Here is a 17,032-nt window from a genome sequence, read left to right on the forward strand (position 1 = left end):
TTTGGTATGATTGCCCATTTTATATTATGAAAGGTTATGAAACTAACAAAATAAGAAATTTCAGGGGTGGATAAACAAATAAATGTTAGTTTATTCAGAAAGGGTCCACAGTAGACAAAAAGTCAATAATCAATGTTGCAGCTTTTTAGTTGTTATAAATTATAATTACTTATCAAAGTCAATGTCAGGTTCCAAAGAACAGAGAAATTAACACTTGAAAGGAAATCAGCAGTGTGAAAGACTTATAGTGGTTTAAGCATTTCAAGGGGCATATGTCATGAGAAAGTAACTAACCATTGAAGAATACAGAAAGAGACAAAAAAGGGTATCCCAAGATACACTCATAATCAGACACCAATCAATGCTTGTTGCTTTCCAATGAGAAAGCATGTACTGGTAAGTTTGGAATTGACAATGAAACCAAATTGTATGACCAAGTTCCTGCACACTTCATGCTCTCAGTGCCTGTCATTCCATTTGGAAAATGTAAGCCATTCATGGCAAATTGAAGATACAGTTGATATTGATTACAGATCCAGCGTGTTCATTATCACAAGCCTCCAATTATGAAGTTGGCAATGATGTTAATGGATTGAAAGTGTTTCCATCAAGATAGATGGATGGTAGGCCTGTTGCTCAGAAGCATCTAACTGGACCCACCAATTACACTCATAAAATGCTAAGTTTTCCAACATATGGATGGGACCAGGATGCAGTGCTAGAGACAAAATTTGGGAGACAAAGGTGGTTGATAACATATTTTGACCACATGGAAGGCGTACCACTGTGTAATGCTTATCCTACTTTGTCTAATAAACAGAAACACAAAATAATTTTGAATTTTATAGCAATGAATCAGAGTATACAAAAGAACACCCCAGATTGAGGTAGGTAACTGGGGACATTATGCAAATAGGGGACTAATTGCTTCTTTCATCATTAAAGTAAAAATAAATATTAGCAAACTACTAGGAAGAAAAATAATATGGCACATTGCTTTTCAGTTATCATGCTACGATTATCTCCATCTAGAAGGCTGATGGTGATATCTACTACTACTAGTACTGTCATCTTCAATCTGATTGTTGATCTCTCCACCTGTCTGCCTTTTATCTAATCCAGACCCTTTATGCTCCAGTTGATAATCACGATGAGAACGGGAAGATTCTCCCTCAGTCCTTCGTTCCTAGAGACAGGAACGACAAAAGAAAAGAGATAAGCATCAGATTACAGCACAACTGAACTCTTTCTTTTTGTTGGTTGAGTTGAGTCAAGTACAATAAAAGTTTGATAAGGAAAGAGAACATACATCACGGAATAAGAGGTCCTCAGCCTCGAGCATGTGGATAACATGTCCTATTTTAGGCCTCTTTGCAGCATCAGGGTCGACACATCGAAGAGCAACCAAAAGAACCCGTTTAAGAGCCCTTGAAGATGGCTTTTCAGCAAGCTTAGGATCAACTACTTCCTCAGATTTTCGATTCCCAACCATACTTTTCAGCCACTCTATTAAATTAACCTGCAACAATTCCAACTTCCACAGTTAGGGGAGACAAGAGAGAGAGAGAGAGAGAACTGTGCTGACAACAATAAAATGAACAGTCTCAAAACTTTTGACTGTGTCGGTGATGGTTTCTAACCTCTCCTTGTGGTCTACTATAATCAACAGGACTTCTTCCCGTAATTATTTCCATGATAAGTATCCCAAAACTATACACATCACTCTTCTCAGTCAGCATTCCAGTGCAGGCATACTCAGGTGCAACATAACTGAAGAAAAAACAGAGAATTACTACTTGTGGTTGTGGACCTTAAATTTGAGTAATACTACCTCGGTTCTCATATATAAGCAAAAAACTTCACACTTTTTTGTTCTCAAATATAAGCAAATTTTAACTACTTTTATTTCCTTTGATAATATTTTTCCTAAAACACCCTGACATTAAGTATTGTCTGACCTTTGGTTATACCATCATGGTATATTTTTGTGGGAAGAATACCTAATACTAGTAAAAATTAATGCCCTTAACTGTTTTCCTTAATTAGTACAAAGTTAGCTTTTTTTGCTTATATATGAGAATGGAGGTAGTAATAACCAATTATCATAGAAAATAAAGATAGGGAAATGCTTAGTTAAACCATACTAACCCAAAGGTGCCCATCACTCGAGTAGTGACATAACTATGATCAGCAGACAAAAGCTTCGCAAGCCCAAAATCAGAAACCTTTGGGTTCCATTGGCGATCAAGCAGTATGTTGCTCGATTTAACGTCTCGGTGGACAACTTTGGGTTCAAGACCCTCATGAAGATAGGCCAGTCTGAAAAGATACACAGAAGAAATCACTTTGATCAAAACCTTCCAAGCACTGAAATGGATATCAGAATGCATACTAGATCATGGATATAGTACCCTTTTGCCGTGCCCAGTATAATGTTCATTCGGATATCCCAAGTTATAGGGCTTACAGTTCCAACATCCCCGTGCAGCCACTGTTCTAGATTCCCATTGTCAACATATTCATATACGAGCATCCTGCGATAAAAAACATACATCAAACCTTCGAACCTTCAAATCAAACAAACTTTCTATTTTCAATGTTCAAAGTAAATTAAAAAATACCTGTACGCCCCCTCAACACAGTATCCAAGCAACCTTACAAGATTCTTATGCCGCACACGACCAATTACTTCTACCTCTACTTTAAATTCTCTCTCAGCTTGGCCCCTGTAAATGAGTTAGACATTAATCACTTGTAAGAGAAAGACAAACCCAAGACCAAGACCAAATTATTTTCACTATACAGCAACAGTTAGTGAGTAACCAAAGACGAATTCAATGGAAAATCCCAACAAAGTGTGATACTTGGAAAACTCCTGAAAGTGACATCATTATAGTAGTAACAAACAAGGAGCCGAAAAGAAAAACGATTCTTTTCTTCACATAAGTAAGCGACTTTACAACACAACACCCAGAAGCAGAAGACAAGGATAACATACGAAAAAGAAAACAGGTTAAAAAGTATTACAAAAACAGTAGTAGCAAGAGTAAAACAGAAGGAAAACATAAGCAATAAAAAAGAGTCAATCACTGTTCACCACAAGCACTAGTTTACTTCAAGCAAGTAAATCTACATTCCAAACCTAGCACAAGCATCCATTTAGCTCAACCCAAGCAATTTTTTTTTTCAAAACAAACTAAAATCAAATTAAAAAAAACACAACCCAAAAACCAAAAAAAAAAAACTTTCTCCGATGCACATTAAAAAACACCACATGAAAACTTCAACCCCAGACACCCAAACCACGAAAAAAAAATCATACAAACACATGAATTTCCCCTTACAGTTTTACTTTAACACACACAGACCCAACCACAGATCACAGAAACTCCATTTTTCTTCAGCCACCCAAATTAAACCTCAAAACAAATAAAATAAATTCACTGGTAATTTCCTCTAAAAATTTGATCTTTAGCCAAGTCAAATGAATAGAGCGATCCATGTACCCCACCCCACTTCAGCTGAATTCAATTATCACACGAAATTGAAGATTGTAATAAGAAGAGAGACATACTTATTATTCAAAAGGTTCTTAACAGCAACCTTGTTTCCATCAGGTAACAACCCACGATACACGATTCCATAGCCACCTTCACCAATCACGTTCTCTTCACACAACCCATTAGTCGCAGCTTCGAGTTCCCTCAGCGTGTACCACCTCCCCCACCCCAGATGCGACACTTCGGGGCCCACACTCCCGCTCCCCAGTGACGACGCCGTTTCGCACAAGCTCCCAGTTCCCCTACTCTCCCCACTGGAGTACAGTACGGCGGCGGCGCGGGGCTCCGCCTTCGGAGGCGGGAGGTTGACGGCTTCTGGCGGCATGGGAACGTGAACGATCTCCAGAATTTCCTTGGAGATGGGCGGCGTGGAGACGGCGGCGGCGCTGCGGCGGAGGGGAGTTTTGTGGTGGTGGTGGTGGTGGCGGCGGCGGGAGGTGAGGCAGAGGGACAGGAGAAAAAGGACTATGACGATGAGGGATCCGACGAGGATGCCGATGACGACCCAGAGACGGAGGCCGAAGATGGAAGTCCGTTTGGAAAGCTCCGTGTCGACGAAAGCTGCGTCGTACACTGACATGGTTGCAAAGAAATGGGTGTGCTTACAAAATTGGAGGCATTGGTTTTGGTTTTGGGTGGGAAAGTGAAGTTAGAGAAAGCTTATTGAAGAGATTTGAGAGAGGAAAGTGAAGAGGATCATGAGTTTACTTATTTATTGTGTGAGAAAAAAGGGTTTAAAGAATATGAAATTCTTATCATAATTATATTATTATCAATTCAGGTAAGATTATTAATGCTACAACTCATTTTGTATTTTAACTTAGATTAATACACGAGACAACTTTTAATATTTTTTCTTTTTTAAAGTTGTGAAAGAAAAAAATGTTGAAAAGAATCTTCATTGTCATAAATATTATTTAAAAATATTAACTTTATTGTTCAACAAATAGTCAATTCAGTTCAATTAGTTATTTGTCCTATTCAAATATCATTTTTAAGGAGAAGAGATGGTCTTAAGAAAATTATATTCTCCTCTCTAATGTTGTATTAAATAATATTTATATTCTTTAAAATTTTAATAATATATATATATATATTATGTTTTTAATAAAGTTATTTTATTTACAAGTGAAACATTGAATAAATTTTAGAATACAAAAATTAAATATTTCTTAAAAAATATAAGAGCGATTTAATTATGGTAAAATTTCATTCACCACTTCGGAGAATTTTAAAAAAAATCATATTCAGATTTCTCTAATTTTAAAATAAATATTTACATCTTTTATGCTATAAATAAAATAATTCTTATATTCTTTATTTTATTTATACTTGTCTTTTTTTTACAACGTATTTATACTTCCATTAGAATCGAATTTAAATATAATAATAAGCTAATGAATTCAATCAGATATTTTATAACTATTTATTTATTTTGATATTATAATCATGTTTTTTAAATATTTTTGTATTAAGTAAGAAAATATGTAATTGAGTGAAAATATTTATTTATATATTTATAGAATAAATTATGTTTATATATTTAAATAAATATTACATTAAAAGTGTATTTTAATTGTTTAAATTTGGTCACTCTAGAATATATTTATGAATAGTATAAATTAAATAATTATAATGTATAACTAAATTAAAATAAGTTAAAATAATTAATGTATTTCTAATAGAGATTAAGTGATAAATATATGGAATTAAAATTCATAATTCCATAAACATATACTACTTTGGTAAATATATTGTTATAAATAAATTATTTAATATATTATTGAATGTAATTGTAAATTATACTTTCCAAATACAATAATCGATATTATAATCACCACAACACATAAAAAAAATTAATATTCAATTTCATATAACGATTTTTTTCAAATATCAATTTGGTCCCAAAATTTTTTAAAAAGTTCAATTTGGCCCCTTCGATTAAGTTTTCACCAATGGCATTAACTGTTGATGATGTGACGCACATAGTGACATTAGTTTACACTGTATAAACTAAACGAAATTTTAAGATTTGAAAATTAAAAAATAAAAAATTGAGAAAGAGGAAGGCGAGACAACTACAACTATGGTGATAATGCTAAGGGAAAGGCGACGACTAAGAAACGGCCCTAAACATAATTTTGTAAATGAAAGACCTTACAACTATGACCTATAAAAATATTTTATACCTTCAGTTGTTTGTTGAGTTGTAAATGCTCACTCCAATGGTTGTCATCAGAGAAGTGTATTTTGTGAGGTGTTGCAAATAGTTGAGTGATGAACAGTGGTATATCTATAGACAAAGTAGAAGATAACATTGACACATCCCTTGTGAAATGCAAAAAATGACCATCTGATTGTATTATCGAGGATAAGTCAAACCGTAATTGTAAGGTATATGAGCAATAAATATTTAACATTTTATTTGAAATTAAGATTATATGAACAAAAACAATTGAATGAGTTAAACAAAAATTAGTCTGAAATAGTATATACCAATGCAACTTCATTAAAAAGGTACCTGCAAGCCAGTTATTATAAATAACATTTACCGATCATCTCATCGACTACCCATAGTTGAATAAAACTCAACTTTAACTTCAATTAGTGAGCAATAATAATAAAAAAAAAACATTGAAGTCTTTTTTCCACTCAAAGGGTCAAAGGGTTTCATTAGGTATAATATCAATAAATAAAAATAACATTCAAAAATTCTTAATATTTTTTTATTTTTAAAATTCTTTTTATTCGTCGCTCCTTGGTGTCGGTCCAAATTAAGAAAATAATAATTATCAAATTAAATACTATTATTATATGCAATATTGTACTACGATATTGTATCAAATTATATGCAATTAATTTAATAATGATAGAATCTCATGATTAGTATCCTACCTAATTAGATTATAATTTGGGGAGAGAAACTTCCTATATATTATATTTACTATAAATGAAGTGATGTAACATATACATACACATAAGAGAATAAAAAACATCTCTTCTTCTTACCATTTTTGTCATTTTCTTATAGTCCACCACCACAATCATCACCGTCTTCGCCTCCCTCTCCCTCAATCTTCTTTTCCTAATTTCCAAACTCCAAAATTCCGTTCAGTCCACATGTTCAAACCAATGTCATTGTGTGTGCCACGTCATCAATTGTTAGTGTTGTTGGTGAAAACTTGACGGAAGAGACCAAATTAAGCATTTTTAAAAAACTTTAGGACCAAATTGATTTTTTAAAAAAGAATTACTATATTAAATTAAATATTGACTTTAAACATAGAGACAAAAAGATAATTATACTTTACTTTTATTGTTCAAAAGGTTCTCTATGTAAAAAAATTTACTAACTTTTTTGAATCTTGATTAATATAGCATGCATGATATGAATATGTGAAATAGTTTAACATTTTATTTTTATGGTTAATTTGTTTTAATATAGTTAGATATTAAACATTTCATATTTTAAATCACTATTGTTTACAAAACATAGAAGATGAGATGGAAGATGGAGAATAATGTGATGGAGATCCAATACTGGTGGCATTGGAAGAAGAAGATGGTCGACAACTTCCCCTTCATCATTTGCCCAAAGAAAACCCCTCTTGCTACCCACAACCATCTTGGCGGCACCTCCTAACTACCGCCCCCTCCCTTGTCTCCACCACCACAATCACTTTCACCTCCCTACCAAATTAATTTTTAAAAAAATCACTGGACTAAACTGGATAATGATCTCAAATGTAAAAAAAATAAAAATAATTATACCTAAACTATACTTATATTGGAGCAAAATAAAAATAAAAAACATACTTTAGATTATATTTTCTAACAATAATAATTAAAAATATTAATCTATTAATATAATTTAAGGGTTTAGGGTGTAGGAATATATGTATATACGTTATATGTATATAATATTAATACAGATTTTATAAACTAATTTTATGTAATAAAAAGAATAATAATAAATTATCTTATATATATATATATATATATATATATATATATATATAAACACAATTCATACGTATTGTATAAAATACTTTTAAACAACAATGCAATAAATATGTTAATGTATGTTTTGAAACTCATGCATATTGAGATATTAAAGTTTACAATAAATACTTTTTGCGTAACAAAATTTTCTATCTACAAAGTTCGGTTCTCATTTAAAAATTTAAAAGTTCAGTCTCACTTTACCAATATAAAATGACTTTTTTATTTATTTATTTTTAATTTGATTAATTTAAATTTTTTTTATAAATGTTGAAATAAAATAACTAAAAATAGTAATACTATATAACCACGTTTCATTGTATAAATAAATTTAAAATAAAGTCTGATAATTTATTTAAATAATATTGAAAAAAATTGTTAGAATTGTTATATTATATATATATATATATATATAATAATTTTTTCAGGTCGAAATAAGCCATGAATTATAGAGTCATATATAAAAAACTTTTACTTCTTACACTCCCTAATTACTAATAGCATCCCTTATTAAGAAAAAGAGAGTAATAACACTTTTTAGTACACCGTAGTGTTATTTTCACCACCTACACTTCTTTTCTCCATCTGTACTTCCTTTCTCATCGTTTTATTTTGGAGAGGAAAAACAAGAAAGATAGGATTGTTTTCCAAAATATTTATCAGAAACAATTTTTTACTTTTCAGAAACTGTTATTTACATTTGAGAAAACTTATTCTAAAATTTTTAATTCTTTCTGAAATCTATTTAAAAGAATTGTTTCAGACAACTTGTTCGGTAAGATATCATATTTTTAAAGTATTTTTTTTAAAAAAAAATTGTTATAAAATACTGATTATAGAATATATATTCTATATGTTCTCTAAAAGCCTGTTTTGTATTTTTTTGAAAAATTAATTTCAAAAAATTGTTTCAATTTTTTTTTAAAATATTATAGAAAGCTTTTTCTTGAAAGTTTTTAAAATAAGTAATCCAGAAATCACTTTTATAAAGAATAAAAATATTATTTTAAAGATTTTGGAGGTGTAGCTAGAAATTATGGGAGTTCAGAAGAAAAATCCTATATAGAGTACAAAGGTCATATTATTTGGGCCATTAATATATTAGAATCAGTTTTACTTAATATTAAGGTGTTTTATCAGGAAAACAAATTCGATATAAAACTTAATATTAATTTTTCAATTTACTTAGTTTGAGATTTAAAAACACCCCAAATAAAATATTTGTTTCGACATCAGATGAAGTCATCGCATTAAGTAAAATTAATTTTGACATTTGTTTCAAGATCATACCAAGTCACCCGTAATGATTTATAAACTATTTTAAATAATCTATTTTCTTACTTTTTTTCATCCAAAATGTAAATCCAAACTTCAAATGCCAAATCAAACCATCACTAATTCTTGATCAAAATCGATTTGAATTTCCTAATGAAAATGTTTATGCAGAGTCCTTCGTCTTATGGTAATAATTAGTGAGGATTATATACATAGTTGAAACCAGGTAAGAAGAGAGGTTTTATAATATAATAATATATATACATGCATGCATGAAAGGAGAAACTTATCAACACTGTTATATTGCTTTATTTATATACAAGCCAAACAGCAGCCCCTAATTCCTAACACCGCTCTTGCTAATTCTAAGCTTCGCAGCATAACACACAAAAACACTCAACACTCTGTACAGTAAAGCCTCCAGAAGTGACCTAACCATCTTCAAAAGATATACACAAAACACCAGCACCATATCTACCATCAATCAGTGCCAAAAACAAACAAACTCAATCCAAAAGGTATATATACATACATATATATAAATATACATATTATGTATGTATATATTTATATATGTATATTAAGAAGCTACACTTCCTTTTAGCAAAACCTTGTCACCTTCTTGCTCCCACTTTACGTGCATTTCAGCCAATAGATTGAAAACACTCTTCAGTGCAAAACCAACCTCGACATCCTTATGCAGACATAATAGCACTCTCAGATTTATCAGTGAGGGATTTGCTGCAAATATTATCAAGCTTCGACTCATCAGAATCGATATCGTAGGATGAAAGCAGCTTCTTCTGCATTAAAAAGGAATTTGTTAGTAGACCATGAAGAAGTACATGTTATGGCGAGTAAAATAAAATAAATGAAGCTAGGACTAGACTTTGTCACGCAGAATAATAAGACAACACTTGTATGTTGTCTCCTTAGATTTTATATAAACTAGATTGCAGAAATTTTCTTGTATAACTTTCTCAAATTTTTATTTTTAACTTATGAATAAATTAATTTTATTTTATGGACAAATTAATTTAATCTTTTTCGTTCTCTCGAGTAGTTTGTCTAAACAGACCCCCCAATGTCAAACAGCTTAAGTATACAACTTCAAAAATGGGAATCAATAAGGATCTCTTGTTACTAAACATACATATTTAAATATGGTGCAATGTGAAAACAAAATTATAAGCATGAACACAACAGCAAGAATGTGGAAATAATATTATCTGGGCAACTTATTCCAAAGCAGAGTATAGCCAAAGTCAGAAATACCATATCATGCTCTAGAAAATAAATTTAATTTAGAAAATAATCCACACTGCCAAACAACAAACGTGCAGTGCCAGTGATAGAGCCAAAACTCTAACCATCACAGACATAGGGGCTCATTGAGGCTTCCAGCAACAAAATGTCAACATAGTGAGATCAATTATTTACTCGCTTAAAATAATCCACCAGCCAGTTGAAACCAATTTAATATCATCTCACATCTTTGTTATGTTACATAATAAAAGCAAGCAACAAGGATTAAAAGATGATTTTGGCATCTAGCTAATATGATGGGCTCAATAATATATCAGTCGGAATATAACAAGAGAAAAAATGCTTACTGTTGGAAACAAACTTACATGATCCTCAAACTCTGGACTCATTAAATTCACCGAGAGATTTCTCATCAACAACAGTACCTGCAAAATACAACAATATAAAATACTCAGGTAGACAACCTAAGCACTTGAACCCAAAATTTTGGACCTTTACGTTCCAAAAAATAGAGGAAAAGAAAATGATGGACTTGATATTAATTACCGTTTCCACATTTATTGGGTCCATCTGTCTTAGTTTCTGTCGGTTATTAGTAGAATTTGGATCAAAAACACTGCCAAGGAAGCTGTAGACTTGAGCAAAATCTGGCATTACTGTACAGACAAGTCAAACTTATCAACAAGGGCATGTCAAGAATCATGAACATAGGAGTGAAAAAATGCTCAACACTTGTAACGCCAGATATATAACATAGCAAAACATAGAAAACTTAATAACGTTAATACTGTTCATAAATATTTCTATTCATACTAAAATAAGATGATGCAAGAGTTCAAAAAGGATGACGTTAATGAATAAAACAAAATACTATAGCTTCATTGTTAGGAAAATTGGCAAAATATACAGTTTATACATACATACTACTCATTTCAGAAAATATAGAACAATGTGTAATATTCATAGTGAAAGGTCCAGATGTGCTGGATTAAATATATCTACTTTAGCTCCGCCCTACTTGTTTCCTTAATATTCATAATGAAAATGCATATGTTGAATTAAGGACCCAGCTTCAACTCTTGCCATAAGCCAACTCTGAAGTATTTTATGTAGCAGTGGTACCAGCTCACAAAATAACAGTTTTACTATTACTCCTGGTGTCCCCTCAATACAGAAGCTCTATAGCTCTATGTATAATCAAGTTACTTTCATTGCTTCTGAACCGTTTCTAAGGGTCTCTGACTCTACTTGAAGATGATTGAAGATAAATAAATATAAAGTTCAAGAATATGTTATTTTAGCATATTTTTTACTTCCTTAAACTTAAACTTAAAGCTTTAAGGAACACCGTAATATTCCCTGTGTAGCATAATTAAATTTTCTTCTTGATCTTAGGTACCTTAAGAGCTTATTTGGACAAATTTTTCCATAACCTCTTCTTGGGAAAGAAATAAGAAAAATTGAAATAAACTTTTCCAGCTAAAACTAGCTTATGCAAGAGCTAATTTGCAGAAGTTCTCTTCTCTTATATAGCATCTCTAAATTTTTATTCATAACTTGTGCTTGAGCTAAAATTAGTTTATGCATGAGTTAATTTTGTATAAGTTTTCTCTCTCATAAGGCTTTTCTAAATTTTTATTTATAACTTGCGTATAAGCTAATTTTAACTTATGGAAAAGGTAATTTTATTTTTTTCTTCTTATTTTTCTATTGTAATAGGGGACTTAAGGAGAAATTCTTTCAAATAGACCCTTAATGAAACTCTTCAATATCTTTAGTTCATAATTTTAGGCCATTCAGATTTCGATCTCAAGTTGAGTCCAATTAATCAATCACCATACTAGCTATTGATAAGTCAAGTCCAATGGATAAGAAGCTGATCTTTGATGAGCGTTATCCAGCACCATCCACTCTGGCAACCTCAACTTATGGCCAAAATTTCCATCAGCCTGTACGTGGAAGGTTTTTTATTCATTTTTTTTCTTCATCCTTCTATTTCTTTCTTTTTCTTTGCTTGTCTTCATTTATTCTTGGTTTCTTCACACGCTCTTCCTCATATCCTACCTCTATGCTTTCTCTCTTCTTATTCTCTACATTGCTGCTCTTGTATCTACTCAATATTTTTGTACTGCTTTTTTTTAAATTTTAGATTCTATTGTTCTCAGCTCTATTTATTAAACCTTGTTCCCAATTCTTCTGCACTTATAGGACAATGTCGCCCAAAATCAGTCATGCACCCTCAACTCTATTACCAAGAGTAATTGTTGTTTTTAATATTTTTGTTTGTCAAGGCTTCCACCATAGGCCGCCATCCATTATTAATAAACTTGAACTAAAAATAACCAAAAGTTAATACTTCAAACTCCCACTCTTCTCCACTACTACTCCTGCTCATAGTTATACAATTAGCTACAAAACTACTAAAACTTCTGAGAAGATTGGAACTTCAAAATCACGGCAACTTCTTTAACAAAGCATAGCATAGCTCAGGTTCAGTGATGGTATTCTAGATTTGGTGAAATAAGTTTATTCTAATGGATAACAAGCTGATGCAAAATTTCTTTTATCTATTTCCTCAATAGTGAATATCCTAATGAATGAAAAACTTTATCTTTTACTAGTTCATTTGATACCTATAGAGCAATCCACAAGTAGATGAATAACTCTACGAGACAGTGAGGACAATCGGGCAAATGCCTAAACAACAATTCTCAGAAAGATGATCTTGTTACAATGGAAGTACCAGCTTTAGGACTTCCTTTTCTGTTTTAGTTCAATCAAAACTCAAGAAGTGCCCCATTATTCAAAACTACAGTTCAAATATTTTGTGATTGTGCCATTATTTCAACTTCAAGACAATCAAGTTCAAATTAAAAAAAAAAGTGTTCCAACCTTTAATTGGCTTGCCTTGGCCACCTTGATGATTTTTTTTGCTACTTGACCATGTTGGAGGGGTGTTCTCATTACTACTGCTATAGCAACAGTTGAGAGGAACAGTTTGTGCCGCTCCAGTCAATCCCATGTTATCTAACAAACCAAAAAATATTCAAGGTTAACAGAAACTTCCTCAACGAAATACATATTTGAATAACAAAAAAATGTAAAACCAGACATTATAGTTCAGGAGAAACAGAACCTCTAGTCACTTGTGGCACGTTGACTGGTGGTTTAGCATTATAGTTCCAAGACGACAAAGGCATGTTGGTTAATGGAGTTCCAAGAACAGATGAAGAATCCGGGCTATAAATATATGCAGGTTCAATGAAAGCAGATGAAGGTTGCAGTGGGCCCATAACTTGGGATACAGTAGGAGCTGATCAATTGTAAAAAAAAAAAAAAACATAAAAAACAAGTTATTTAAAAAATAATTCAATAGAAAAAACCAGTGAACATTAAATGTGGTTGACATTGCTATACTAACTGATTTTAGGAGCCTTTTGAGGGTAAGGGTGAGTAGCTTTTCTCTTTGGCCGAGGAGGAGGAACATGTTCACTTGTTCCATTCTTCTGAACTTTAAGAAAATACTTCTGTGCATGACTTCTTATCTGCCAAATAGAATTGTACATAAAATGGTGAAGAAAGGATAGTGAGAGAGGAACATGCAATGAATGTCAGAGATTCACTACAAGAAATTTGATGAAATAAACACCATACACATTATACAATCCAAGACGAGTATCTATATAACTTTATGTTATTTCTTTTCTACGTAAGTACAGATGCAGCAAAGTAACAAATTACAAGTTTATGTCCTTAATCATCATCAACCCTTAGATTTGAAGAAAAAGACACAATAAATTGCATTTCGTTATGATGCAACAAAATCTAGACAACAATATTTGATGAACAAGAGTTAAAATGATTTACTAGTTAGAGAAGATACAAGAGATGGAAATGTTCAAACTCGGGTCATGGGTTTTCAATTGACAGTCTTTTGGAAAAGATCATGTCGCCATTTACTCATCTATGATTCAAGTATCTCAGTTTTGACACTGAAAATTTCACCAAATAGCCAGTATGGAATACAAAATCCAAGAATAATGTGCAATTGATAACAAATTTATGGTTGAAAAGGTCAAGTTTCACTGCTTTTAAATACACACACCCAATCAGCTAGCATCCGCTAGTAACTTGTTCTTTGTTTTCCTTTGGCTTCTATAGTAATTACCTGGATGACAGTTTTTGAACCAACAAATGCTTCAATCTTTTTCCAGTCCCGATCAAATCTGAAATTAGTAAAGAAAAAGTGAGAAACACAGAAGAAAATAAGCAAAAATAAACAAATAACTAATAAACCATCCTAATTGTTTCATATACTGCTTTTGGCACGCGAGCAACAGAAGGAAAATAAAACTTTGTTTTCAAGTGCAAAGGTGATTTCATCCAGAAAGCATGGAATTGCATTTCTTGGTGAGAATAATGCACACTTGCAAAATGGCAAAATACCAACCATATGGCTTTATGGTCTTTTCCGATGCTTCTCTCTAAAAGAACAGTGGAGTCTCTAAGCCCTAATTCCTTCAATTCTTAACCTTCTAAAGAATTTGCAAGCTACAAAAAAACTGTCTACATGTAAATGTAATGAAGTTTGTTAAAAAGTAGATAATTGAATGAAGATATGGAAAAAAAAAGTTTAGGCATAATAAGATAAGGTGTTCCCCCCATAACTGCATTTAATACACCAAGTATTGACAAACTGTTCTAACAATCTATCGGCTTACCCTCTAAAAAACATTCCACTACAGAATCTGTTCTGCCACTCGTTCCTTTATTGGAATGGGGCAACCTATTGTTGAAAAAGTCTAAACAAAACACGTTGCAAATAAGCCGTCAACCTGTGAAACAATCCATGCAATGGCATAGACCACTTTGTTCTCGAACTAGTTCAAGTATGGATGCTGCTCTTCCAGGATTTCAGTTAGTAAGGTAAAATTGCGTGTTTGCAATATGATTACATACTAAATTTCAAGTAAAATTACTTCTCACTATAAAACTAATAACCCACCCTACATGAACCACTTCACACCCTACCAGAGGTGAACTTAAGCACATAAAATTGATCTTACAAGTATTGAAAAAAAAACTCATAAATAAGTTTAATTCTCCCGTCCTAAAAAAGTTCCTTTTAAACCCCATCTTACTCAACACTAAAAACCCAAATCATATCAGTGAAATAATAGCAACCAAACAATATAAAAAATCATTACAAAAAAAGTAAATAATTTCGAAAACCCCAATTAAATAAACGAATCTAAAACATAACCCCAAACAATTCTCACTGCAGCCACCTATTCCTTACAAATTACTTAACCAATAAAAAAAAAAAAAACTAATTCACCATTGACGAATAATCTAGAAACCTCCAGAACTGCAAATTTTCCAAAAATCTAAAAAAACCACCAATTCTACAGCACAGGAATTTCATTCCCATGAAAAATAAAAACAAAAATATAAAAACGGACTCACAATTGGAGAGCTTCTAGAAATTTGTCGTGTTCCTGCTCGGTCCAGCTCTCCCTGGACTTGGTAATTGTGTAGGGTTTCCGGATCTTCTTATTTGGATCCTCCAAGGCGACGGAAGCGGCGGGAGTCTGCGGCGGCGGCGGTGGCGGCGGAAGAGAATTAACGCCGGGAAGGGTCATATTGGAAGGATCGAAGAAGTAAAACCCTTGCGCGGGGTTTGGGTTCACCGACACCATCAAGCAGACCGAAACAGTACCCTCAATTCGATTCCGTTAGTGTTTCGGTGTTTCCCAGCAACTATGTATCTGTCACTCGGGGCTGTTCTCTTGTCTTCCGTTTCGTTCGTCCTCTCGCGAATTTCGTCTCTGTAATCTCTCACATTCCAACTAACATTTTATATAGACATCCACAAGCAGCGGAAATTACTATTCTGTCCTTGCACCTTCTGCGCCTGCATAGTTAGTCACCACTCTGTGGCGGTTATCTTGTTATGCTATTTGCATTTTTTTCTGGATATAAATTATTTGCCGTTTTTTAAAACGTGTTTTCGTTTGGATCTGTTTTTTCAGAAAATCAAATAAAAAAAGTTTGAAAAAAAGAAATTAATTAACATTACAAATTTGTAACTAAGGAAATATTTACACATACATGCGACTAATACACTTGCTGAGAAACAAAATGGGATAATAAATATAAATTGTTATATAAATTGCCATGTGATAATTTAAAAATTCAAATAAAATTATTTGTACATTGTTATCATTTTCATTAAGTGCTCTTAGTGATACCCTTCTTTATATGTAATTGTTCGTGAAGAAATAACTGATTCATGTTCTCTTAATTTTAATTTATGACGATGTAATTGTCTATAATAATTCAGGTATGCGTTATTTAATTAAAAGCAATTTGACTAGAATAATAACCACTATAATAATGTCAATTGTTAACTTTTTTTTAGGTACATTACGTATTTGAATAAAATGGTATAACACAAGATTTTGAGATGATAATCAACGTAATTAAATGTTCAGATGGTTAATATGAGAATAAATATTGAAGTGCAACAGTGACGGAAAAACTAAGGGAACAGGAAGATAAGCGTAGCTTCAAAGGTCCTATGTTGACTTTGCTTTATGCCAAAATGATGTCTTCTTTGGTACTTACAATCTAAAGTGATAATTAAGATGGTAGGTCATGGGATATAATTGAAAATGGTGGCAATCATTGAAACTTAGGGTGAAAAACAAGGGGCAACATAGCACACAAGATTTGGATAACTATTAACTTGGGTTTGTGAATTCTTAGCTTAAAAAACAACTTATTTTAAGCCATTAAAATTAAAATAGTCTTTGTTGTGTTCATATATATTATATTCAACTTGGTGTGGAAGAAGGTAAACAAATTTTTTTAGGGTTTGTAGGATTGAAACGTGGAAGGTTTAGACCTTGGAAGGTAAACACTTTTCA

General features: G+C 32.0%; 2 protein-coding genes across 2 annotated transcripts; both read right to left on the minus strand.

Annotated features, from left to right (window-relative positions):
- Positions 1 to 819: 819 nt before the first annotated feature.
- LOC137818649 (probable serine/threonine-protein kinase At1g01540) lies at positions 820 to 4,380 on the minus strand. The gene is made up of 7 exons (XM_068622193.1): positions 3,575 to 4,380; positions 2,622 to 2,726; positions 2,412 to 2,534; positions 2,149 to 2,319; positions 1,641 to 1,770; positions 1,310 to 1,519; positions 820 to 1,186 (listed from the first exon to the last, which is right to left on the minus strand). Exons 1-7 carry the CDS (start codon positions 4,138 to 4,140, stop codon positions 1,019 to 1,021), a joined length of 1,473 nt encoding a protein of 490 aa, XP_068478294.1. The 5' UTR covers positions 4,141 to 4,380; the 3' UTR covers positions 820 to 1,018.
- Positions 4,381 to 9,053: 4,673 nt separating this feature from the next.
- LOC137818714 (protein REVEILLE 5-like) lies at positions 9,054 to 16,056 on the minus strand. Its single transcript, XM_068622287.1, has 8 exons — positions 15,570 to 16,056; positions 14,272 to 14,329; positions 13,525 to 13,648; positions 13,240 to 13,416; positions 12,996 to 13,130; positions 10,650 to 10,759; positions 10,469 to 10,528; positions 9,054 to 9,640 (listed from the first exon to the last, which is right to left on the minus strand). The coding sequence occupies exons 1-8, from the start codon at positions 15,800 to 15,802 to the stop codon at positions 9,533 to 9,535; spliced, it is 1,005 nt and encodes a 334-aa protein (XP_068478388.1). The 5' UTR covers positions 15,803 to 16,056; the 3' UTR covers positions 9,054 to 9,532.
- Between the last annotated feature and the right edge of the window lie 976 nt (positions 16,057 to 17,032).

This window comes from Phaseolus vulgaris, chromosome 10, assembly GCF_000499845.2.
Source record: "Phaseolus vulgaris cultivar G19833 chromosome 10, P. vulgaris v2.0, whole genome shotgun sequence".
In the NCBI taxonomy this organism is placed as follows: domain Eukaryota; kingdom Viridiplantae; phylum Streptophyta; class Magnoliopsida; order Fabales; family Fabaceae; genus Phaseolus; species Phaseolus vulgaris.

What these genes read in the sequence shown, in the direction of transcription:
- LOC137818714 (XM_068622287.1), bottom strand. Translation starts at nt 15,802, where the DNA reads ATGGTGTCGGTGAACCCAAACCCCGCGCAAGGGTTTTACTTCTTCGAT. An exon ending in TTTCTAGAAGCTCTCCAATT is followed by an intron (nt 14,330 to 15,569) that starts GTGAGTCCGTTT and finishes TACTAATTTCAG; the next exon opens with ATTTGATCGGGACTGGAAAA. An exon ending in CCAAGGCAAGCCAATTAAAG is followed by an intron (nt 10,760 to 12,995) that starts GTTGGAACACTT and finishes TTGTCTGTACAG; the next exon opens with TAATGCCAGATTTTGCTCAA.
- LOC137818649 (XM_068622193.1), bottom strand. Translation starts at nt 4,140, where the DNA reads ATGTCAGTGTACGACGCAGCTTTCGTCGACACGGAGCTTTCCAAACGG. An exon ending in ATACTGGGCACGGCAAAAGG is followed by an intron (nt 2,320 to 2,411) that starts GTACTATATCCA and finishes GTATCTTTTCAG; the next exon opens with ACTGGCCTATCTTCATGAGG. An exon ending in ATAGTAGACCACAAGGAGAG is followed by an intron (nt 1,520 to 1,640) that starts GTTAGAAACCAT and finishes GAATTGTTGCAG; the next exon opens with GTTAATTTAATAGAGTGGCT.